Here is a 25,766-nt window from a genome sequence, read left to right as displayed (position 1 = left end):
ACTAGCACACGGTTTGGCAAGGAAAACCTTCTTTTATCTGAATCCTTAAGAATCCACATACCTCAAGCAGAACAACAACTACCAGATCCTTTAAAGGACTTTAATGTTGGAGACCGGGTGTTAGTGAGTCATGGTGAGCTTGGCACTTTCAAGTGTGAAGACCATACATCGTTTGACCAGGGTAGCTGGGTTGGTGAAGAGCTAACTAATCCAAATGGAGGCCATGATGGAACCTTCTGTGGGGTGAAATACCTTGAATGCATGAATAATTATGGCATCTTTATTACTCCCGATAAGATCTCATACCCATGGGCTGATTATGAATTTGACACAGATGTCACAAACAATGAATACTCATTCTCTGATGGAGCACATGGGCGAAACTACAAAAATTTGGACGATGGATTGAAAGAATCTCACACCTTTGAAGAGGTACCTGAAGCGAAGGCAAATGAGAAGCGAGATACTTCCCTGCCGAAAGGCAAAAAGCCAACTTTGTGCCAACTCAGCCAGAGAGAGCCACATCCAGGCAGGATGGATGAGCCTGACCTAGAACAGATAATTCTGGAATGTGCAAAGGCAGTGGAATCATTTGTGGGTTCTCAAGATTTGTCGGATGTTGAAGTGGAACCAAAATTGCAATCAGTTGTTCATGCAGACTCAGAAGGCTTAGACGGTGTGTGGGCTTTGCAACGTCCTCAGGTTAAGGACAGCGAGCAGTTTGTGGATGAAGTTACAGAACATCTCACAGAATATCTCGTGGAAGAAACTTTGGATGAGCTGACCAGAATCAGAGAGCAGCAAAATCAAAGCACCAAAGATTTGTGGAAAGAGAGGCTCGATGGACATCGAATCACTCAAGACTATACTAAATTTGCTCAGCAAAAGAGTGGTCTACTTAAAGGGCAGAGAGGCCATGACAAATCCTTCGTAGATGTTGAACTTTTAAGAATAAACTGTGTACAACTCAAAGATCAAATGAGTATTAAAAAGGGCATCTGTCATGAAGAAGCCACAGAAAATGTGACTGAAAACTTAATAGCAAAATTCATAGATGATGCAGCAAATGTGTACACACAAATCAAGAGAAGTAGTGATGGAAAATTTGATACAAACTGTATCCCCTGTCCTCAGACTGCAGTGGATTGTTTGACTGTGAGTAGATACACTAATATACATAAATAAATGAGAGCATTTCAACCTAATTGGCAAAAGAACCAGAGGGGAGATGAGGTGATTTATTTTGTTAAGGAGCTGGCTGTTATGATCTGGAATGTACTGCCTGAAAGGGCGGCAGAAGCAGATTCAATCGTAACATTCAAAAGGAAATTGGATATGTATTTGAAATGAAAACATTTGCAGAGATATGTGGAAAGAGTGGGAAAGGGGGAACAAACTGGATAGATCTTTCAAAGAGACAGGCACAGTGGGCCAATTGTTATTATGAGTCTATGATTCTGTGTTGCACCATTTTACTGAGCGTACTGAACTGTTTTGTCTCCTCATGGACCAACAAGTGAGGTACTTTCTAACTGTTCCAGTGATTGAGGTAGATATTGAAGATCACACGGAATGACTGGACGAAGGCTAGGATGTTCTCTGTACCCTGGCCAACATTCCTCCCTGAATCAGATGACCTCAAAACAGATTGGTCATTGGTTGTTTTTGGGATGTTGTTGGTTTAGAAAAGCTGTCCCATCTGCCTTTATGGCAGTTGTCACTGCCTTTCAGAGATTTTAATTCATCCTGTTAAGCACTTCGTGATATTTTGATGTGAAAGGCAATGTATAAATGCGCTTGATGACTCAGCCTTTATTCTGTGGGGATATGCTGAATACCTCACTTCCATCTGACACCCCTTAAAGGTGTAAACCTATGGTGCTTAAGATGTAGTTCACTAAAGCGTGCTGACAGGCTGACATTGATGCACTGTGTCATTGCAGTCATTTTAAGACTGGATTAGTATAGGCCCTTCATCACCTGCCTTTGTCTGGTGTCAGCTGTGGTTAAGTGGCCAGTACTTGCACCTCTTGAGTCAGAAGGCTGTGGATTCAAACTCCACCCCAGAGACTTGACCATGTAATTGAAGCTGACCCTTCTGCTGCAGTACAGTTATAACTGCTGCCTTTCAGTAGAGATTTTCTGTGTCTCAGGTGAATGGCAAAAAGGTCTCATGGCATTATTTTGGAGAACTGGGGTGTTCATGCTGGTGTCTTGGCCAATATTTATCTCTAAGCCTGCAGTAGAGGATGGTGGTATAGTGATAATATCACTGGACTAGTAATCTGGAGGCCCTGGCAGCTAATTATAGTAATGGGGACCATGAAACTATCATTGATTGTCGTGAAAACCCATCTTTAGGGAAGGAAATCTGCCATCCTTATCTGGTCTGGCTTACATGTGACTCCGGATCCACAATAGTGTGGTTGACTCTTAAACTGCGTTCTGCAATGCCACTAAGTTCAAGGATAATTAGAGATCAGTAACAAATGCTGAGATCACCAGTGACGTCTACATCCCATGAAAGAATTTTTAAAAATTAAAACCGATTATTTGGTCAAATCGCATTATTGTTTGTGGGAGCTTGCTGTGCTCAATTTGGCTGCTGCATTTCCTACATTGCAACAATAACCACTCTTCTAAAAGTGCATAATTTGCTGTAAAGCTCTCTGGAACATTCTGAAGTGCTATGTAAAGACATTATTTATACCGTACCCTAATTTAATTCAAGTTTACTGTCTGTTGTGCTTTTCTCTTGCAAGCCACACAATGAGGCGTTTAACATGGGTATTTTTGGAAGCAGCCAGAATGTTGACGTTGAAAAATTCAAAGGACTCCAGTCTTCCCAGGACAGGAAAACTCCAGCACAAAGGTTTGGGTTGGACCATTGGTGTTCAGGACTCTGGAGGCAGTCAAAGGAAACTGTTTTTGCTGTTCCATATAACATCGTGGATGTTCAGCAGTTGGTTGGCAATGCCATCAACGTCCTGTGGAACCAACGTGGTAACTTTCAAGATAGCGATGAGATCAATGTGTTCGAGGCTCAAGAGTATACCGACCAAAAGGATGCAGATACAGTAAGCAAAGGGGTGCACAAACAGGTGAATGTCTTGATGTGAGTAGCATTATCACCTCTTGGGAATACGAGAGCCTCTCACAGTCAAGTTAAACTAATGATACAGAAAAGCAAAATACTCTTGTTGGACATCTGTAATAAATACAGAAAATGCTGGAAACACACAGTAGGTCAGGCTGCATCTGTGGAGGGAGAAACAAAATTAACATTTCAGGTCTGTCACCTTTCCAGTGAACGGTCTCCGACGTGAGGCGTTAACTCTATCTCTCTCCACAGATGCTGCCTGACCTTCTGTGTATTTCCAGCATTTTCTGTTTTTATATTAGACTAAGGCTTCAGTTGGCAAAGCCAATATTTAATGTAGATGTATTCAAAGGAAAGACAGATAAGCACAGATGAGGTAGAAAGGGATAGAATAGAAGGATATGCTAATAGGGATAAATGAAGCTGGGTGGGGGGAAGAGGCTTTTGTGGAGCATGAACACAGGTATAGACCGGTTGGCTGACTGGCCTGTTGCTGTGTTGTGCTTTCTATGTAGTTTAGCACACAGACCAGAAGGTTCCAATAATATAAGAGCAGAATGTGGATGCTAGAAATCTGAAATAAAAACAAAGTGCCAGAAATACTCTGCAGATCTGGCAGCATCTGTGGAGAAACCAAGTTAACGTTTCGAGTCGAATATGACTTCTTCAGGACAGTTCTGAAGAAGAGTAATTTTTGACTCAAAACATTAACTTTGCCCGTCCCTTCTCAGATGCTCCCGGACCTGCTTTGTACCTGTTTTGCATTTCCAGAAGGTTCCGAGTCTGATCTCCATTTTTTGCTGAGTTTATTGGTGCTGCAGTTTCTGAGGAGGTGAGACATGCATAAAAGTATGCTGTGGCTGCTGGAAGGCCTTTGATAAGATAATAAGTTCAGTGATTAGGTGTCAGCTGTGGCTCAGTTGGTATCAGTCTCACTGCTGATTCTGCCGGTTAGAGACTTGAGCACAAAATGTAGGTTGACATTCCCCAGTGCAAATACTGAGGGAGTGCTGTGGTGTCAGAGGTGCTGTATTTTGGATAAGACATTAAAGTGAGGCTCTGTGTGTCCTCTCCCATGTCACTATTTTGAAGAAAGATGGAGAATTTGCCTCCGTGTCCTGGTCAGTATTTATCCCTCATCTAACACCATTACAAAACAATAACTCACTTCCACATGCAAAAATTGTCTGCCATGTTTCTTACATTACCACAGGACCGTACTTCAAAAGCTCTTAATTGTCAAGTGTAAAGTGCTTTGGGCCATCCTGAAGTCTGTCTGACTACATGGCCATGGATTAGTAACTGGATGAAGGGAAGGAAACAGCTTTTCATAAAAGATGCTCAATCGTTAGGGCGGGGAAGTATTAGGTGAGGGTGTCCCAAGGTCCCCTTCTGCGCCTTGCATGTTTAATAACTTTGAATCCCAGTCTCAGTGAGAAGTAGTTTCATTTGACACCAAATTGGGAAGACCATAGTCTCAGCAGCCAAGATATTATTCAAGTAAAATTCCGATGGTTTTGACTCTCTCTCAACTCCCAAGTCCTGCAGTAATCGGAAAAATGCAGCACTTTTAAGCACTTTTGTCAACTACATCAGGTTTTATTCTTTTCTGTTATTCACATAGGCTATTTTTCATTTGACTTCTGGTATTTTTCAAAAAGTCCTAATGAAGGAGCCAACGCCCAACCAATATCCGTGGCTGAAACACAAGCCTTGGGTTGGACTCGCGTCTGGTCATGTTCCCAATACAGAGGACAAAAGGGATGTGAAGGTACAACACCAGTTTTACTTCTTAATTTGAACATTTTCTCAGTGACAAATACTTGATTGGCTGTAAAATGACATGTGACATCCTGAGGTCATGAAAGACTATGGATTGGATTTTCACCGAGTTGGGTTGACTCGGGATCTTTTAACAATAGCAGGAAGGTCCCGATTCTGGGATTCCCAACCCTAATCCCAGGCTGGGAGATTTTTGGAAGTGCCTTTAAAGGATGCGGGTTGCTTCCTGTCAGAAGCCCATACCCAGCACACCCCACCTGGCCGGCTCCATTGCAGGGATAGGTATCTCCTACTCCTCTGCAATTTTCATGGAGTTGGGGCAGGTTTTTAAAGAGTTGTGGTTCACGGCCCCTTTAGAGGAATGAACTGTAGTATTCATGAGGGGAGCTTTTCTATAAGGCAATTTCAAAGGTCCTGTCATGCACACAAGGGTTTAGGACTCCCTGCCACTTCCTCAGGCCCCTCATGACCCCTATCCCAAGCTCTGCCCTTCCACCCAGCCCTTATTCCCACTCATGCTCCCTATGCCAATCTCTACCCTTACCTACCCCTTCAGGAAACTCGTGCCCATATGCCAAACTCTGGCACTTCTTTGCCCATTGACCCACTGTACACTTTGTAGAACCAATGAACACTACAATGCAAAGTTGTAAGTGTAAAAAAGAAACAAGCTTTGAAAAAATATAATTCTTTGATCACTTTCCCCTCTGCCAGGAAAAATGGTCTGGACAAGCTAATAAGTGTCAATCATCCAGGCCCTTTGAAGTTTCAAAAACCACAAACACTTGAAACCACTGACTTATGTAAACAAACATTGTGAAATTTACCACAGAGATCAGAGCCTAAGCTGTCAATCAAAGTGTTTTCTCTGGGGAGCAGGCATTCTGTTATTCTAAAAGCTGTCTGGGCTCTCAGCTAAGCAGACATAATGAGGCATGGGTGAGAGCCCAGGCACCTATTAGAATAACAGTACACCTGTTCCCCAGAGGCAATGTTATTTGATAGCCTGACAGCTCAGGCTCTGATCTGTGGTCAATTTCTCAATGTTTGTTTACATAAGTCAAGGGCTTTCAAGTGTTTGTGGTTTGTGTGGTTTTTGAAGCTTCAAAGGGCAGGGCTTAGCATAGGGTGGCATGAGGGGACCTAGGGGGTGGGTGGGGATCATGAGGTGGCATGGATGTGGCATCGGGTGTGTTTGGAGGGTGAAGTGGATGTGAGGGGTGAAGGCCGGAGGGCCTTTTTGTTTTTTTTCACTGGGACAAAGTGTCACGGCACCGAGGTGGGCCTTTTTAAACAGTCCGCCTCTGCACCTGGCAACACCTGTCACTGCCTCTGCACTTGCGGTGGCCTCCCCACGCAAGCCTACACCTGCCCCCGCCACCTGGCAATGAAGATCCCACCTTGGTGGGCACTTTCTCCCAAGGCGGGTGGGCCTAGCCAAGAATTTTCCCAACTTCCCCTGCCTGCCTCAAGAATAAAAATCAGGTCTAAATAACCCCATTTCTCTCTCTCTCTCTCTCTCTCTCTTTCTCTCTTTCTCTTTTTCTTTTTCTCTTTCTCTCTCTTTCCCCTTGCATCCTGCCCCTCCTCTCTTTCCTTCTTCCTGCCCTCTGTCTTTCATTCCTCCCTCTACTTTCTTCCCCTTTTTGATATAAAATGACAGAAATGTTGGTATCTGTTGTTAATTCTGCTCTCCTGGATTTCTCACCAGAAGTGATGTATGGACAGGTGTATTGTAATAAGACGATACAGCAGGAAACTGACTTGACATACGCACCAACGTTTACCCTTGAGCATTGAGTTGCCTGTTTGTCCCCGGTGTCCAGCTTTGCCAGAGGCCATTTAAATATTCCAAAATTCTGTGCAATGTATCACTGAGTGATTAATTCCTTTAAAATATCAGATACTGTGATTGATTGGAATTTAGTCAGCAAAGATGAAAAGGCTGAACACCATCCAATGAGCATGTGCTACCAACCAGCACAGAGAAGATTGATGTCCATGGTGCCTTCATAAGGATGATTTAAATGTTGTAGACATAAAAGAACAGTTATTTTTATTTTCTTTTAAGTCATTCATCCAAGGCAAAGTGGCCAAGTTACTAAATCTGGACAATAATGACCTGGAAATGAAAAGAAAGCTCCAGAAACTGACAAAGTATTGCAAGAGCAAAAGGGACCGTGTTGACATCATCCTGGTAAGCATGCAGTCAATGCCAATTATCTTAATTGGGTCACACTTCCAGCGAATGAAACGACACATAGCGAAACTGACAGGCATGTCCATCAAACTGCACTCAGTCCCGAACACCACATTACTGCAGGATTCTTTAAAGAGAAAGTGTATTCTGATGAAAGAGAGAGAACATATGTGGTTTGACTTGAATGTATCCACGTTGCAGTTTCATTCACAAGCGAGCAGCAGAGTCTAAAGATGGTTACTGGAACAGAATGGCTAACACTGCTTGCAAAGTCCCAAATTTCCTTAAGTTGTGATACCCATTTTATGAGTTTCTGGTGCATGGAAGACTCAATGAATTTTGCTGTGAGTCAAATACAGCACATTCTCCTACAAAGAACAAAGAAAAGTACAGCACAGGAACAGGCCCTTCGGCCCTCCAAGCCTGCGCCGATCATATTGCCCATCAACTAAAACATTTTGCACTTCCGGGGTCCGTATCCCTCTATTCCCATCCTATTCTTATATTTGTCAAGCTGCCTCTTAAACACCACTATCGTACCTGCTTCCTCCGCCACCTCTGGCAGCGAATTCCAGACACTCACTACCCTCTGTGTAAAAAACTTGCCCCGCACATCTCTATAGTTTTCTCCCCTCACCTTAAATCTATGTCCCCTAGTAATTGACTCTTCCACCCTGGGAAAAAGCCTCTGACTATCTACTCGGTCCATGCCACTCATAATTTTGTAAACTTCTATCAAGTCGCCCCTCAATCTCCATCGCTCTAGTGAGAACAATCCGAGTTTCTCCAACCTCTCCTCATAGCTATTAACCTCCAGACCAGGCAGCATCCTGGTAAACCTCCTCTGTACCCTCTCCAATGCCTCCATATCCTTCTGGTAATGTGGCGACCAGAATTGCACGCAATATTCCAAATGTGGCCTAACCAAGGTTCTATACCGCTGCAGCATGACTTCCCAGCTTTTATACTCAATACCCCTGCCAATGAAGGCAAGCATGCCATATGCCTTCCTGACTACCTTATCCACCTGCGTTACCACTTTTAGTGACCTGTGGACCTGTACACCCAGATCTCTCTGCCCGTCAATGCACTTAAGGGTTCTGCCATTTACTGTATAATTCCAGCCTGTATTAGACCTTCCAAAATGCATTACCTTGCATTTGTCCGGATTAAACTCCATCTGCCATTTCTCCGCCCAAGTCTCCGACCGATCTATATCCCGTTGTATCCTTTGACAGTCCTCTTCACTATCTGCAACTCCTCCAACCTTAGTGTCGTCTGCAAACTTACTAATTAGCCCAGTTACATTTTCCTCCAAATCATTTATGTATACTACAAACAGCAAAGTTCCCAGCACTGATCCCTGCGGAACTCCACTAGTCACAGCTCTCCGTTCAGAAAAGCACCCTTCCACTGCTACCCTCTGTCTTCTATGACCAAGCCAATTCTGTATCCATCTTGCCAGCTCACCTCTGATCCCATGCAACTTTACCTTCTGTACCAGTCTGCCATGAGGGACCTTGTCAAAGGCCTTACTGAAATCCATGTATATAACATCCACTGCCCTTCCATCATTGATCATCTTTGTCACTTCCTCGAAAAACTCGATCAAGTTAGTAAGACACGACCTCCCCTTCACAAAACCATGCTGCCTCTCACTAATACGCCCATTTGCTTCCAAATGGTAGTAAATCCTGTCACAAAGAATCTTCTCCAATAATTTCCCTACCACTGACGTATGAAAATATCCCCCTCTTAACATAGCAGAGAGTCCTGGGAACTGCTGATTGAGCAGAATTGCCCATTGTGATATCATTGGAGTAATACTTCCTAACGATTTATTTATTGGGCACTGTCTGCCGTGGTCCATTTCTATAGCTAAGGTGTCAGACCATCAATTTACCAACGCGTCTGTGCCAATGTTATTCTCTAATCATGGACAATTGGATTGATGAAAGTGGGTAATTCCGCCTGTTGTATGTGTTTTCCCCCTATTTTCATGTCAGAAAGGGCATAAGCCTTTGCTTGGCACTACTGAGTAGGACAAACTACACCCCTCATTTTCCATGGCGTATACAATACACTGGAACTCGGAAGTAATGTACAACTATGCACATTATAAAACGCCTATCAAACACTTCATCTTAAAAAAAAATACAAAGTTTGTCCATGTCTTAGTCGTGTTGCCCAGACACCCGTTCCTGCAGTTTTTGAACAAGGTCAAGTCCATTGCACTTCAGACTCAGCATGGTGCTATGTATGCATACTTTGTAATCAAGTGTTGGGACAGTTCTGAGTGACATAGCACATTGTCTGGGTTCCGACTTCCCAGAGTCATTGTCCACTTGCCAATTGGGAGTTCCTAATTTCATTTGGAAGAAGGCGCTAATCTGGAGGAAGGAAAAGAAAACATTTTAGGGGGGACTTAGTCACCTTTGCACATCTGCCAGAGGGAGAGGCTGACCACTGGTCACCTGCCTAGTCTAAGTCAGGGTAGCAGGGTGTGGTGCAGGGCTGTATGGTGTACAGAGAGACAGAAGAATATAACTTTTTCAGTTAAACCAGGGGAATGGGAGATGGAGTTGAGCATTGGGAATAGTGTTGACCTTGGCCAAAGGTGTAAAACATGCAGTATTGGCTTGGCTAACCGTTAAACATCTTCCGTCATTTTCATTTCCATTTAAGTTAATTGTAGGAAAATTCGGAGAGGCGTTTTAATGGGTGACCAAGCCAATGTTGTCAGCTTTACACTGTCATCCAAAGGTAAAATTAGTTCTCCCACCACTCCTCACCTGAACCTGGCATTGAATTTAGCCTACAGTATTGGGATGCAAGTCTGTTCCATCTATTGGCAGTAAAGGTCCACAGTCAAATGATTCTGAGGCAATCTCAATCCAGTTTTGATAAATTTGGTTAAAAACAAAATGCTGCAGATGCTGGCAATCGTGGGGAAAAAAAAAACAGAAAACGCTTGAAAAACAGTGCTAATGCTTCGAGTCTGCATGACTCTTCTTCAGAGCTCTGAAGAAGTCATACAGACTCGAAAACGTTAACTCTGCTTCTCTCTCTACAGCGGCTGCCAGACCTGCTGAGTTTCTCCAGCATTTTCTGTTTTGATCACTTTGGGTTTATCTTGACGTGAAATCATAGCTTCACTTTTTCCACTGATGGATTATTTATGAGATTCTTTCTTGCTGGTCAGAACACATGGGGTTAAAATAATGGGCTCTCAGGCAGCAGAGACCAGACTGACTGATATGTGCACCTCACCACACAACCTTGATACTTGTAAATTGATGGCCGCTACTGGCCTTGGATAGAGGTCCCATCCAACAGATGATTCTGTTTTTGGAACTGATTGATAGGTCAGGCTGTTTCATTCAGTTCAAATGTCTGCTGTAATTACATTCTGGGAATCTTTTTTAAACTTGATTGTTAGCTGCCCTTGTGATGAAAGCCAGTCAGGCTGATGAGACAGGCGAGGTCACGGCAGTCTTCTGTTCACAAGGAGCTACAGGTTGATGGTTTCTATTGGATCTCCTGTCCCCCAGTTCACCAATCAGCCAAGGCCTGAGCTAAGCTGAGTTAGAGGATTCCATGGTGACCACATAAAAAGCAAATGATGTTGTTTTTGTGAGCTCGTCTTACATTCAGGGCTAGTGTACGAGGTGTCTGTAATTTCTGACACTCTTGAGGAGATTAGTAAAAATTTTATTTCTGGGATGAAGTAAAAGGGTTGAAGGAAATATGGGAACAGCATGGATAAATGTGATTAGGATTATAAAACCATAGGAGCAGAAGTAGGCCATTTGGCCCATCGAATCTGCTCCGCCATTCAATGAGATCATGGCTGATCTGATAATCCTCAACTCCACTTTCCTGCCTTTTCCCCATAATCTTTGATTCCCTTACTGATTTAAAAATCTGTCTATCTCAGCCTTGAATATACTTAACAACCCAAAGTCTTGTGCCTCTGCGGTAAAGAATTCCACAGGTTCACTTCCCTCTGAGAGAAGAAATTCCTCCTCATCTCTGTCTTAAATGGGTGACCCCTTACTCTGAGATTATGCCCTCTGGTCCTAGGCTGTCCCACAAGGAGGGAAACAACCTCTCAGTATCTACCCTGTCAAGCCCCCTAAGAATCTAAAATCTTTCAATAAAGTTGCTTCTCATTCTTCTAAACTTCAATGAATACAGGCCCAACCTACTAGACCTTTCCTCATAAGAAAATCCCTCCATACCCAGGATCAACCTAGTGAACCTTCTCCGGACTGCCTCCAATGCCAGTATATCTTGTGTTAGATAAGGGGACCAAAACTGTTCACAGTATTCTAGGTGTGGTCTAACTAGTGCCTTGTATATTTTTAGTAAGCCTTCCCTATTTTTATACTCCATTCCCTTAGAAATAAAGGCCAACATTCCATTTGCCTCCCCTATTACCTGTTGAACTTGTATGTTAGCTTTTTGGGATTCGTGCATGACGACTCCCAAATCCCTCTGTACTGCAGCTTTCTGCAGTCTTTCTCCAGTTAAAAAAATATTCAGCTCATCTATTCTTCCTGCCAAAGTGCATGACCTCTCACATTTTCCCACATTATATTCTATCTGCCAAGTTTTTGCCCACTCACATAACCTATCTATATCCCTCTGTAGACTCTTTGTGTCATCTCACCACTTGCCTTCCCACCTATTTTTGTGTCATCCACAAACTTGGCGACAATACATTCACTTTCCTTATCTAAGTCTTTAATGTATATTGTAAATAATCGTGGCATCAGCACTGATCCCTGTGGCACTCCAGTAGTTACAGGTTTGCTATCCTGAAAATGCCCCCCTTACCCCAACTCTGTCTTCTATTAGTTAGCCAATCCTCTATCCATGCTAATATACTACCCCCAACACCATGGGCTCTTATCTTATTAAGTAACCTTATGTGCAGTACCTTATCGAAGACCTTTAGGAAATCCAAATATATCCAATGGTCCCCCTTTGTCTATCCTGCTTGTTACCTCCTCTAAAGCATTCTAATCAATTTGACAGGCATGATTTCCCCTTCATGAAGCCATGCTGATTCTGCTTGATTATATTATGCATTTCTAAATGCTCTGCTATTACATCCTTTGTAATAGACTCCAACATTTTCCCAATGACGGATGTTAAGCTAACCTATAGATACCTGTTTTTTGTCTCCCTCCCGTTTTGAATAAGGCAGTTTTCCAATCTTCTGGGACTTTTCCAGAATCTAAGGATTCTTGGAAGATTACTACCAGTGCATCCACTATCTGATGCAACCTCTCAGGCCCAGGGGACTTATCAGCCTTTAGCTTCATGAGTTTCCCTAGTAGTTTTTCTCTTGTGTTAGTTATTGTATTTATTTCCTCCCCCACTTTTGCCCCTTGATTATTTAGTATTTTTGGGATGCTATTAGTATCTTCTACCATGAAGACTGATGCAAAGTATTTATTCAACTCCTCTGCCATTTCCTGGTTCCACATTATTATTTCCCCAACCTTGTTCTCTAAGGGGCCGATGTTCACTTTGACCTCTCTTTTCCTTTTTATATATTCAAAGAAGCTCTTACTGTCTGTTTTCATATTACTTACTAACTTATCCTCAATTTATTTTCCCCCTCTTTATTATTTTTTTGGTCATCTTTTGTTGGTTTTTAAAACTTTGCCAATCCTCTGGCTTACCACTAATCTTTGCCACATTGTATGCTTTTTCTTTCAATTTGATACTACTCCTAACTTCCTTGGTGAACCATGGTTGGTTAATTTCCTTCTTAGAATCCTTCTTCCTCACTGGGATATATCTTTGTTGTGAGTCATGAACTATTGTCTTAAACATCTGCCATTATTCATCAACTGTCTTTTCTGTTAAACTCCTTTCCCAGTCCACTCCAGCCAACTCTGCCCTCGTCCCTTTGTAATTACCTTTATTTAAATTTGGCACAGTTGTTTCCAACCCAAGTTTTTCACTCTCAAACTGAACGCTAAATTCAACTATCTGAGATTATTTATTAAGCCTGCCTCATTATACATTACCAGATCCAAAATAGCCTGGTTGGTCCACAACATATTGTTCTCAGAAACTGTCCCGAATACACTTTCTGAATTCTTGCTCGTGATTGCCTCTGCCAATTTGATTAAAATTGTCCATGATTAATGTACTGCCTTTTTTACATGCCCTCATTATCTCCTGATTTATTCTCTGTCCTTCAGTGTAGCTACTGTTAGGGGGCCTATAGACTGCTTCCACTGGTGTCTTCTTTCCCTTGTTATTTCTTACCTCCACCCATATGGATTCTATATCTTCTGACCCAAGGTCATTTCTTGCTATCGTGCTTATTCCACCTCGTATTAACAAAGCTACCCCACCACCCTTTCCTTCCTGCCTGTCTTTTCAAAAAGTCACATAGCCCTGAATATTCAGTTTCCAGCTCTGATGTCCTTGTAACCATGTCTCCATAATGGCTATAGGATCATACCCATTAACCTCTATTTGTGCCGTTAATTCATTTATTTTGTTCCGAATACTACGTGTACTTACGTAAGGAGCCTTTTTACCATTTTTTCCCCCTTTGATCCTATTGGCTGCTTTTTTTAATGTTTGTACACTCTCCCTTCCTGTCACACTCTGGGTATCATTACCTAAATAGCTGCCCTGCAATGTCACCATATCCTTTTGCTTTGTAAGTCTACGTATCCCCTCTCCAGAACCCTATATCCCTCTACTTAGTTTAAAGTTCTCTTTACAACCCTGGTTACTCGATTCGCCAGGACACTGATCCCAGCACAGTTCAAGTGAAGCCTGTCCCACCGGAACAGTCCCTTCTACCCCAGTGCCAGCGCCCTATGAACTGAAACTTATTCCTCCCATACCAATCTTTGAGCCACACATATAACTCATTGACTTTATTTACCCTATGCCAGTTTTCCTGTGGCTCAGGTAGTAATCCCGAAATTATTGTCTTGGAGGTTCTGCTTTTTAACTTAGCTCCTAACTGTTCAAATTCTTCCAGCAGAACCTCCTTTCTAGTCCTATCAATGTCGTTGGTACCAACATGGACAACGACAACTGAACCCCTCCCCTTCCACTCCAAATTCCTCTCCAGCATTAAGAAGATGTCCTTAACCCTGGCACCAATCAGGCAACACAGCCTTCAGGACTCACGCTCTTGGCTGCAGAGAACAGTATCTATCTCCCTAATTATGCTGTCCCGTACCACTACTACGTTCATATTTCCTCCCCCCACTTGAATGGCTCTCTGTACCACGGTGCCGTGGTCAGTTCACTCATCCTCTCTGCAGTCTGCTCCCATCCACACAGCGTGCAATAATCTCATAACTATTGGACAGTTGCAGGGGCTGAGGCTCCTCGAACGCTACCCCCTGGGTCTCCATACCTGCCTCACCTGCAGTCACACCCTCCTGTCTCTGATCACAGACCAAATTTGAATTACCTCATCTGAGGGGTGTGACCACCTCCTGGAGCAAAGTGCCCAGGTAACTTTTCCCCCTCCCTGACGTGGCGCAGTGTCAGCACCTCGGACTCCAGCTCCTCAACTCGGATCCAAAGTTCCTCGAGTTACAAACACTTACTACAGCTGTGTTCACTCTGGATCACCTTGATGTCCAGCAGCTCCCACATGCTGCAGCAGCAACACATCACCCATCCTGCCATAGCCATCATATTTTATTTAGTTTATTAATTAACTACTCTAGTATCCCTGCTCTTTACACTTGAAGAATCCCCCACTCTTTACGCTTTATTGCAATTATTTTTTTCACACCAGTATAAATCCTATACTTAATGAGCTATTTTTAAGAAAAAGAGAAAAATAAGACTAGAGACCGAAACACAAACTAAAGACCTTACCTTTACATTAACGCATAGAAATACTCATTAATCCTACTTACCAATCAGCTGCCCTCCGCTCTCTTTTCCCTGTCGTGCTCTTTAATAGCCTCTCACCCCTCTCTCCATGCTCTTTGATGGCCTCTCACCCCTCTCTCCAAGCTCTTTAATAGTCTCTCACCTCTCTCGCTCCTTGCTCTTTAATGGCCTCTTGCCTCTCTCTCTCTCCATGCTCTTTAATGGCCTCTTGTGTCTCTCTCTCTCTCTCACTCCGCACTCCTTAATGGCCTCTCGCCTCTCTTTCTCCATGCACTTTAATGGCATTTCGTCTCTCTCTCTCTCCGTGCTCTTTAATGGCATTTTGTCTCTCTCTCTGCACTCTTTAATTATTTCCTTTTGTGGAGGGTAAACACGGTCACAGACTATTTGGGCTGTGTGGCCTATTCTCGTGTTTTAACTTTTTTGCCTGTTGTTGGTACTGACTACTATATTTCAGCTTGTTTTATATTTAACCAATTTATCCAGTGGTTTATAGCCTGAGCCTTGATTTGTTAGAATGTTCTTTCTGCCTGGTGAGCAAATCATCAAGTGACTCTGGAACCCAGAACAAGGGGGCATGACTCTAAAGTTAGAGATGAGCTATTCAGGGGTGACCTCAAAGTGCATAACATAATGCAAAAGGTGAGTGGAAATCCAGAGCTTTCTCCCCCAAGAAGCTGTTGCGACTAGGGACTAATTTCAAAACCTGAGATTCGTAGCTAAGGTTGGGAAGGAAAACGGAGCAAGCAGGTAAATGGAGTTAAGATACAGGAGAATGGGGTTGAGGGGCCTATTCCTGTTCTATGTTTGTGACACACCCAGTAAATTGGAGTTGGGAAAATATTCACTGTCCAACAACTGGGTTTCACTATGTTTTGCTGGACATTCGGTGGACATTCTCTGCTTCATAAGGTCCACTCCTGGGACATCGAGCGCCAGGAATATGTCTTTGCACAGCAATGGTTAATGCAGACTCCATGTCCACAGAGACAGCTAAAGTGGAAAATGGTAATGTGACATTGGGGGAGTTGGTGTCCTCTTGTGCTTTACAGCTGGAGAGCAGAGGGAGCTTTACTCTGCAGCTGCTGCTGTCCGCATTGATATGCTTGATATAGATGATGATGACTTGAAATGACAAAATATTCCATTCCCTAGTGCTAACACCACTTATCCCAATGAGCACAAAACATACCTATGCATCCTTTTTAAAAGGAAACAATGGCTCCTTTGTTGGTAAGTATATGCCAGTACGGAACTCAGTCAAACAGAGGCATGGGGAGGTGTGCATGAAAGCAAAGCGGTTGTGTTATTGCACTAGTAACCCAAAAACCTGAACCAATGATCGGGAGAGATGAGTTCAAACCCCACCTTTGTGACTGGGGAATTTAAATTTGGTTAGTTCAATAAAACCTGGAATTAAAATCTAGTATCAGTAATAGTGGTCATGATCTCCCCAACAAGAGAGAATCTAACCATTGGCCTTTGACATTCATTGGCATTGCCATTGCTGAATCCCCCACTATCAACATCCTGGTGGTTACCATTGATCAGAAACTGAACTGGATGAGCCATTTCTCAAGGGCAATTAGGGATTTGCAATATATGCTAGCCTACCCAGTGAAGTCAACACCCCATAAAAATGAATTTAAAAAAATATATATAAATACTGTGGCTACAAGAGCAGGTCAGAGGCTAGGAATGCTGTGGTGAGTAACTCACCTCCTGACTCCCCAAAGCCTGTCCACCATCTACAAGGCACAAGTCAGGAGTGTGATGGAATACTCACCGCTTGCCTGGGTGAGTGCTGCTCCAACAATATTCAAGAAGCTTGACACCATCCAACACAAAACTGCCTGCTTTATTGGCACCACATCCACAAACATTCATTCCCTCCACCACTGACGCATCATTGCAGCAGTATGTATCACCTACAAGATGCACTGCAGGAACTCACCAATCCCTTTAGACAGCACCTTCCAAACCCACGACCGTTACCATCTAGAAGGACAAGGGCAGCAGGTAGATGGGAACACCACCACCTGGAAGTTCCCCTCCAAGCCACTCACCATCCTGACTTGGAAATATATCACTGTTCCTTCACTGTCACTGGCTCAAAATCCTGGAACTTCCTTCCTAACAGCACTGTGGGTGTACCTACACCACATGGACTGCAGTGGTTCAAGAAGGCAGCTCACCACCACCTTCTGAAGGGCAATTGGTGATGGGTAATAAATGCTGGCCTAGCCAGCAATGCCCACATCCCATGAACGAATAATTAAAAAAAGCATGGGTTCAAATCCCATCACGGTAGCTGATGGAATTTGAATTCAGTTAATAAATCTGGAATAGAAAACTAGTCTCAGTAATGGTGACCATAAAAGTATCATTCATTGTTGTAAAAACCCATCGAGTTCACTAATGTCCTTTAGGGAAGGAAATGCCATTCTTACATGACCTAAATGTGACTCCAGGCCTACAGCAACGTGGTTGACTCTTAACTGCCCTCTGAAATGGTCTAAGAAGCCACTAAGTTCAAGGGCAATTATGGAGGGGCAGCAAATGCTGGTCTTGTCAGTGACGCCCACATCCTGTGAAAGAATAAAGAAAAAAAAAGTTACTGCAGGCTGATAGCCACGTGATTGACTTTTAACTGCCCCCTGAAATGGCCTAGCAAGCCATTTAGTTGTATTGAAGAATGTGGCTTACCACCTCCTTGGTCAATTAGGGATAGGAAATAACTGTTGGCCTTGCCACAATTCCTGCACCCTGGGAATGAATTAAAAATAGAACAGCAAGCTCCATGGGTTCAGTGTGTACTGCATTAGGTAACCTCACCCAGGGTGGCATTCAGGGTGCTACAGTCGGTCTCTACAGCTGGTTAAGGAAGGGAAAAATCTGCCAAGGCTCACACTCTCTTGATCATGAGCCCTGCACATGTGGGCAGCCATCAGATGAACATCTGATTTGACCCTGCTGTGATGGCCTCTGAAGTTGAATAGCTTGGATGGTACATGAAAAATAGCTACTTGATGAGGTCTCCTGGCATCTTTCATACAATGGCCCAGCATCAGGCTTTGCCAGGGCCAAGTGGGGCAAGAAAAAATAAATCTTCAGTGGTATTCTCAATCTAACATTGCTCTCCTGTTTAGATTCAAGAACTACAAGAAGAAGAGGGTCGGTGGGTTGAATATGCTGATGATGAACTCACTGTGAAGATGAAGCTGACTGAGGACATCTTTAACATCCTGGTTCATGATACTGTAGATGTCCTCAACCTCATCTGTGACAGGAGATCAGCAGGACAGACTCTCACTGCCTCCAGCACACAACAGTTGAAGGTGACGTAGTGTTTGCAAAATTAAATAGAGAGACCATTAGACCAAGACATATTTCAAAAAAGAAATCTGCAAAATGTTCATAACTATCAGATAATGTGCCAATTTTAGTACAAAGTCTAGGCAACCCTAAGGAAGAGGTGTTCAGACTGAATTACACGGACAGTATCTTGGTATCACCTAACCACTAATGGCAGCTCTGGCTCAGGGGTCCTAGTCTTTCCTCCCCCCCTCCCCCCCCGAGTCAGAAAGTTGTGGGTCCACAGTCCCTCTCCATGCTGACACTGCAGTGAAACATGGGGAGTGCTGCACAGTAAAAGGTGCTATCTTTTGGATGAGATATTAAGCTGAAGTCCCATCTGCCCTCTTGGATGCATGTAAGAGATTCCATGGCATGATTTTGAAGAAGGGCAGGAGAGTTCTCCCTGATGCCCTGGCCAACATTTATACCCCAACCAAAATCATTAAAGACAGATTATTGATTCGTTACCACATTGTCGCTCGTGGGACGTTGCTGTGGGCAAATTGGTTGCTGTGTTTCCCAGATTTCAACAGTGGCTAGTCTTCAAAAACACTTCATTGTTATAGGACATTCTGAGGTTGTGAAAGGTGCTATATAAATGCAAATTATATATTTTCTGTTACTCCTTTCCTTGTCCTCCCTTCAAATCTTTTCAACTTTTGCCCTTCATCTAGATTTCTTGCTAATAATATTCCCACCGATTTGCACAGAGTTTAGAGGGAACCTGACAGTATAATGGTGGAGGGTATTTGTTTAGTTTTGACTTTCCACTGGGAGGTTCGATCCTTATGTTTCTCGATATTATGTAGTTAATTTGCAAATATGAAGGCTTCATTTGCCAGTCAGCAATAAGTCTGAAGTGCTTTTCTGAAATTCCAACAGAGCAGAATAAGATTTAAAGTGAACATAAAATACCCAGGAAAAGTTTTAATTCCTCATCGACCATCCTAGAATGTATTGATAACACCTGTATATAGGCAGGTTTGAATTAGCTTTAAATGATAAATTACCTTGTACCTTCTAATCTCCTGTCTCCCTCTGCCACCGTGTGGTGCATCAATGTGTATTTGAGCTGTGATTGCTTGTGTGTTGGAGGGCAGGCACGGATAGTGATCCAGAGGCCAGGACTCGTGCTCTGAAATCATGAGTTCAAATCCCACCTGGCAGCTGGACGAATTTAAATTTAATTAATTAATAGATCTGAAATAAAATGTTAGTCGCCTTGGGCAGGATTTTCTGGCCCGGCCTGCCTCCAGGATCATTTGGTTACGCTGAACGTCAGTGGAATTTTGGCTGGGCTGCCACATTGCTCACGGTTGATCCCACCACGATAGGGCTGGAAAATCCGGCCATAATAATGATCGTGAAACTACTCGTACTGAACTGAAGTAAAATGCCATCTGGTTCACTCATGCCCTTCAACGGATGAAGTCTGCTGTCCTTACCTGGTGTGGCCTACATGTGACTCCAGACCTACACTGTCTGCCCTCTGAAATAGCCTAGCAAGCCAGTCAGTTGTAGGTAGCTCACCACCACCTGCTCAAGAGCAATTAGGGATGGGCAATACATGCTGACTTTGCCAGCAGCCTGCACATCCTGAGAGCAAATAAAAAAAACTTTCTATCCTGCAGAAAACAAAAGATATGGAGTTTCCAGATAGGGAGGGAGGGAACATTAGAGGCAGAGTCACCTCTGGATATTTCCATGTTGCTTTTGCATGGCTGGCAAGAACAATAATGGTTGAGCGATTGAATACATCAACCATCCACCTTTGAACAAAGCTGAGGAATTTCACCACCTAAAAGGACAAGGCTAGGGGCTGCATAGGAACACCAGCACCTCCCAGTTCCCCTCCAAGTCATACATCATCCTGACTTGAACATAATCACGTTTTTTCACTGCTGCTGGGTCAAAATCCTGAAACTCTCCACTGAACAGCGCCCAGGGAGGACCTTACTGCCTAGAACTGCAGAAGGTGGCTCACCAACACTTATCTGAGGGCAACTAGGGATAGCCAACAAACGGCAGCCTTGCCAGCGACTCTCACATCCCAAGAGGGATTTTTTTTAGAAGCTCATTAGACAGAAGGGAGAAATTTCTACAAATTCTTTACAAAGAGTTGCTCGTCATTAAAACGTTTATCAATTGAAAGGTCCTGACAACTTATTCAGTATCTATGGAACTCTTACCTCAGCAAAGAGTGAGAACCCTCAGAACTGACACGACAGGAGAAAATAGTATTTTGGGAAAAGGTCTGGGTGCTGCTTCCACTGGAAGCAGTTGAGGCAAATTCGCATAAATGCATTTAAGCCGAAGCTAGATAAACACATGAGGGAGAAAGGAGTAGAAAGATGTGTAAATAAGGTTAGATAATGTAGGGAGGGAGGAGGCTCAGGTGAAGCATAAACACCAACATGGACCAGTTTAGCTGAATGAACTGTGCTGTGCTTTCTATGTAATTCTATGAGTTGCCAGTGGAAGGCTTAATAAAGAACAAGTGCAGGCAAGTGCACTTCACAGGGAAACTTGCAGAAGCAAGAAAGGGAGGATGATAAAGATGTATAAGAGACAGGAGTGGTCAAGGATTAACTGTAGGGCTGCTTATTAATTAGGCAAACAATAGGGCACCTTCATGGAGGCTGAGCACAGCTGTGTTTGGTTGGTCCTCTGAGGGTAATTGTGGCTCACTGAGGGACATTCAGTCAGCAGGAAAAAATGGATATATTCTGTGGAAATGATCATGGAGTGGTTTATTGTTTGAACCCTGTAATAATTTGCATAATTATAGATATGACAAGGTGAGTGCTGTGTGCTAATTTAATCAAGTGTCTCACTTTGTGTTAAATCAGGCAGGTATTTAGTGGGATAAAAACAAAAAGCAAAAGTGGGTGTCATCTGCATAACAAAGTTAAATGACACCATCTATTAGGATAAAAAGTGTAAATCAGTGCTTGATGCATGCCCACTTCATGCTACATTCCTGTGTATGTTATTTTTATGCATGTGGGATTCACTTAACAATTGCTAAACTCAACGAAGATAATAGTTCGCAATATTCAAAATTTAATTGCAAAAACTTTGGAGCCAAGTAAACGTGAATAAACAGCTGAACATTTCAGCATTTGTTTGTGTCTCGTAGGACAAGACAAAGCTAGCAATGACACAGAATCTGACATTCTTCTGCTAACTTAGTGCAGCTGTTTTCTATCCAACTCAACATCTGCCCTGAAACTGGTCTTACTCGGGTTTAGTAGTTTGTTACAAGCCAGGCTTTGCATATTTTATACGATAGACATATCCCCTGAACACACAGTTTGAATTAGTTTTACATCTTGAAAGAACTTTTCAAGCTTTTGAAGCTGGGTAATTTTCAATCTATACTCAAAGTTCGACAGTTCAGATTTCCTTTTTGTTTTTCACTCTGGTGCATCAGATTCACTAGTTGAACTGTGACAGATGCCTTGGAAATGTCCTGTATATGTATAAGCCTTAAATAGAAGGCTCAAATTGGGCATCTCCCTATGCAATATTGATACTGTTGCCAGATTTAAATGAATGATTCTCCAACTGTGTCTGCGTCAGAATGATGTATTACCTGAAGGGCACCCAATACCTTTTCTGTTAATGTTATCAATGTCCATGCTCCTGTTTTTCTCCTTCCATCCTTTTCTGAGGGTGCAGGCTTTTACTGATGCCAGCAGTACACTCGAGTTCCTTGTTGAAGTGGCTACTGTACGTATGTAGCGTAGAGGGGGCTGTTTGATTGTAGGGAGTGGAAGGGGAAAGACATGCAAATACCATGTCCCCAACCTTCACACAGGTGTAGAAGTCACATAGTAGCTATCAGGAACAGGGACCCTAGCTATACTTTGTTTTTCTCTCCTCAGCTTCCAAACACAAAATTAGCATGCAGGTACAACAAGCAATTGGGAAGGTAAATGGCACATTGTCCTTTTAATGCAAGGGGAGTACAGCCATGAGGAAGCTTTGGTGAGACCACACTTGGAGTAAGTAGTGTGTGTAGTTTTGGTCTCCATATTTAAGAACGGATATACTTGGCTTGGAAGCACAGTGAAAATTCACTCGATTGGTTCCTGGGATGAGAGGGTTGACCTATGATGAGAGGCTGAATAAATAGGGCCTACAATCTCTGGAGTTTAGAAGAATGAGAGGTAATCTCATTCAAACATAATAAGATCCTGAAGGGGCTTGAACCTGTAGACGCTGAGAGGTTGTTTCCCCTGACTGGGGTATCTAAAACACAGGGGCACAGTTTCAGGATAAGGGATCCATTATTTAGGACTGAGATGAGCAAGAAATTCTCCAAATGAAGGGTTGTGAATCTTTGGAATTCTCTATCCCAAAGGGTTGTGGATTCTCCAATGTTAAATGTATTAAAGGCTGAGATAGACAGGTCACTCAGGGAATGAAGGAATATGAGGGATAGACAGGAAAGTGGAAGTGAGGCTGAAGATCAGTCATGCTCATATTGAATGGCTATGTGGGCTCAAGGGGCTGTATGGTCTACTCTTGCTCCTATTTCTTATGTTCTTAACCCGGGGGTACTGACTCCAATTCTGCCACCCTCTTGCTAAACCTATACAAGGCACTGGTTAGAGCACATCTGGAATACTGTGAACAGTTTTGGTCCCCTTATCTAAGGAAAGATATACTGGCATTGGAGGCAGTCCAGAGAAGGTTCACTACGTTGATCCTGGATATGGAGGGATTTTCTTATGAGGAGAGGTTGAGTAGGTTGGGCCTGTACCCATTAGAGTTTAGAAGAATTAGAGGTGACATTATTGAAACATATAAGATTCTTAGGGGGCTTGATAGGGTGGATGCTGAGGCTGTTTCCCCATGTGGGAGAGTCTAGGACCAGAGGGCATAATCTGAGTAAGGAGTCATCCATTTAAGACAGAGATGAGGAGGAATTTCTTCTCTGAGGGTGTTGAATCTGCGGAATTCTTTACCACAGAGGGCTGTAGAGGCTGGATCGCTAAATATATTCAAGGTTGAGATAGACAGATTTTTAATCAGTAAGGGAATCCAGGGCTATGGGGAAAAGGCAGGAAAGTGGAGTTGGGGATTATCAGATCAGCCATGATCTCATTGAATGGTGGAGCAGACTCGATGGGCCGAATGGCCTATTTCTGCTCCTACGTCTTATGATCTTATGGTCTATTACTTCTGCTTTGACTAAGATCAGTTAATTAAAGCACTTGCCTTCTGAGTCTCTGTGAGTTAGTATCCCACGAGCCACTAAGCCAATGGGAAAGCCTTTTTCCAGTGGTGTCTTTTTAAAGGAAAACCATTTTAGAAATACAAATTGAATTTGCCAGGAAATTAAAATTACCATGCAACAACATGTTTGCAAAACAAAGATAATTATAGCTGTTACATATATGTAATTATAACATTAGCTGTATATAATTGTAACTATAAAAGATAATTACAACTGGTATTTACAATTGGAAATATTGTTTTAAAGTAACACTTGACCGTTGTAATTGTATAAATGTAAATAGTGATAACCTAGCGCTGACAAGACAAGGGTTGTTAGCTGATGCCCTGAGAACTAAGGGGTTTATTCTCCTTTTGACCATTGATGCCTTTGGTACAGATTAGCCTTTCCAGTTGTGACTCTGCCTGCATTAACAGCCTTGGCCAATTGGCTAGGTTTCTCAATTTAAAAAAAAATGGCTTTCAACTTGCGATCATGTTTTTTTCATTCATTCATGGGATGTGGGCGTCGCTGGCTGGGCCAGCATTTATTGCCCACCCCTAATTGCCCTTGTTCAGAGGGCATTTAAGAGTTAACCACGTTGTATGAAAGTATTGACTAACAAGACAGAAGATCATCCAGTTGAATAAAAAGCTAATATTGTGAAGCAGAAATGGAGATAATCAGAATTGTAGAAAGATGTGATTTTTATACTGATCTACCAGAATGAAGCAGCCTGAGAGCTCCTCCAAATTGTTCAAATCTCCATATGGTCCTCAAAGTGTTTATGTATTTACCTGAGAGATTTTGTCTGTGACTGTAATACTTTTTTTCCAAGCATGATATTTTTACTTTGCCCGTGTAACAAAAGTGTTTCTAGTCGTGCTGTACTCCCAACCAGAATTGGTGTGACACCGGGACTTGTCATACTATAGGTATTGGTTTGGGATCGCTACCATTCATATTACAGGTGTTGGTTTTGGACCGGGTCCATTCACAACAAGTTATGGTTTGGGACCAGAACCTGTCAGACTACAGGTATCACTTTGAGGCCAAGATGTGGAGCCAGCAGTCTTGAGTTCATGACTCTTGGCCCTGCATTGCTTCCTGATCAGGCAAGCAGAGTTCAATGTGTTCTTGCTTCTTCTTTTGATGTTCCCCACTTTTCAATGCCACTTACGTTTTAAATGCTAATGAATAGCTAACTGCCTGAGCAGCTAGTTCAGTAAGATTGTAAAGTTCCCAGGCAATCCATTAGTAACTCATTTCACATCAATTGCAGCTGAACTGTCGGCCATGTGAAATTGAAGCAGTCTGAGACCTTCTGAAAGTGTCATTATACAGCTTGCCAAAATACAGGACAGCTTCAGCTGAGTGACTTTACTCCCGAGTAAAACAGGGCTATAATTGTTTTAGAAAGTTCTATTGACATCTTATACTTTCCCAAAAAATTGTTGAACTATATTTGTTTCGTTCCCAATTTGTTCTTTCTCAAAATGACCTATCAGGTTTCTCAAAATTGACAATGATAAGGTCATGCCCTCCTCTGACACCACACTAGTGACCAGCCATTGGAGAATACTTGGACGAGAACCAAGATATCCTATTACTCGTGCTTTCACACTGAGCTCAACCTTTCCTCGGTGCTGATTGTTAGAGGAAAGCCCAGATACAAAGGTTAGTCAAGATTGGGCTCAACCTTGGTTTTTCCGAGGCTTTGCTGTTACCACTTCAGCTTCCTATACCGGCTTTGCTGTTGTTTTGCTCCAGTGCAAACTGAATGTTAATTTAAAAATATAATTAAGATTATATGTATACGTTGTTGTGTTTCTGTCATTACCAGTGATTGTTGACCATTTGGGTCACACTCAGCATCACCCTGTTATGTGATTCTACAGAAATGATTTGCAGTGATTTCTAGAAGATCTTTGTATTTTTGCTTTTCTATTTGTTAAAGATTTTCCTTTTTATAACAGATTTGTACTGAATATCCCTATGCATAATGATGAAGCAGTTCAATTATTCCGAAATGTTTTCAATGAGATATTCAATTCCAAGATTTAGCTGCATAATTGTTGTAAATATTGACACCCAGGAAAGTTATTCCATTTAATATATTTTCTTTATGAAGTTTGTATTAAAATTTATAAACCACTATTGTATTTTCATATGAAATAAAATTTGTAGTGTTTTACTCAATGGCTGAA

At 42.6% G+C, this 25,766-nt stretch overlaps 1 protein-coding gene across 1 annotated transcript; it reads left to right on the top strand.

The window, feature by feature from the left end:
• Window positions 1–209: 209 nt before the first annotated feature.
• Window positions 210–25,160, top strand: LOC144685211 (uncharacterized). Its single transcript, XM_078549642.1, has 6 exons — window positions 210–1,155; window positions 2,763–3,101; window positions 4,725–4,871; window positions 6,954–7,079; window positions 18,128–18,316; window positions 25,068–25,160. The coding sequence occupies exons 1-6, from the start codon at window positions 262–264 to the stop codon at window positions 25,080–25,082; spliced, it is 1,710 nt and encodes a 569-aa protein (XP_078405768.1). The 5' UTR covers window positions 210–261; the 3' UTR covers window positions 25,083–25,160.
• The last annotated feature ends 606 nt before the right edge of the window (window positions 25,161–25,766 follow it).

Source organism: Cetorhinus maximus, chromosome 10 (genome assembly GCF_964194155.1).
Source record: "Cetorhinus maximus chromosome 10, sCetMax3.hap1.1, whole genome shotgun sequence".
In the NCBI taxonomy this organism is placed as follows: domain Eukaryota; kingdom Metazoa; phylum Chordata; class Chondrichthyes; order Lamniformes; family Cetorhinidae; genus Cetorhinus; species Cetorhinus maximus.
This window is presented reverse-complemented; position numbering and strand designations above follow the sequence as displayed.

Bases quoted from the DNA above. Each gene is read 5' to 3' on its own strand.
- LOC144685211 (XM_078549642.1), top strand. From the start codon at position 262: ATGAATAATTATGGCATCTTTATTACTCCCGATAAGATCTCATACCCA. The intron at 3,102-4,724 runs GTGAATGTCTTG...TTATTCACATAG, and splicing joins GCAAAGGGGTGCACAAACAG to GCTATTTTTCATTTGACTTC. The intron at 4,872-6,953 runs GTACAACACCAG...TTTTCTTTTAAG, and splicing joins AGGACAAAAGGGATGTGAAG to TCATTCATCCAAGGCAAAGT.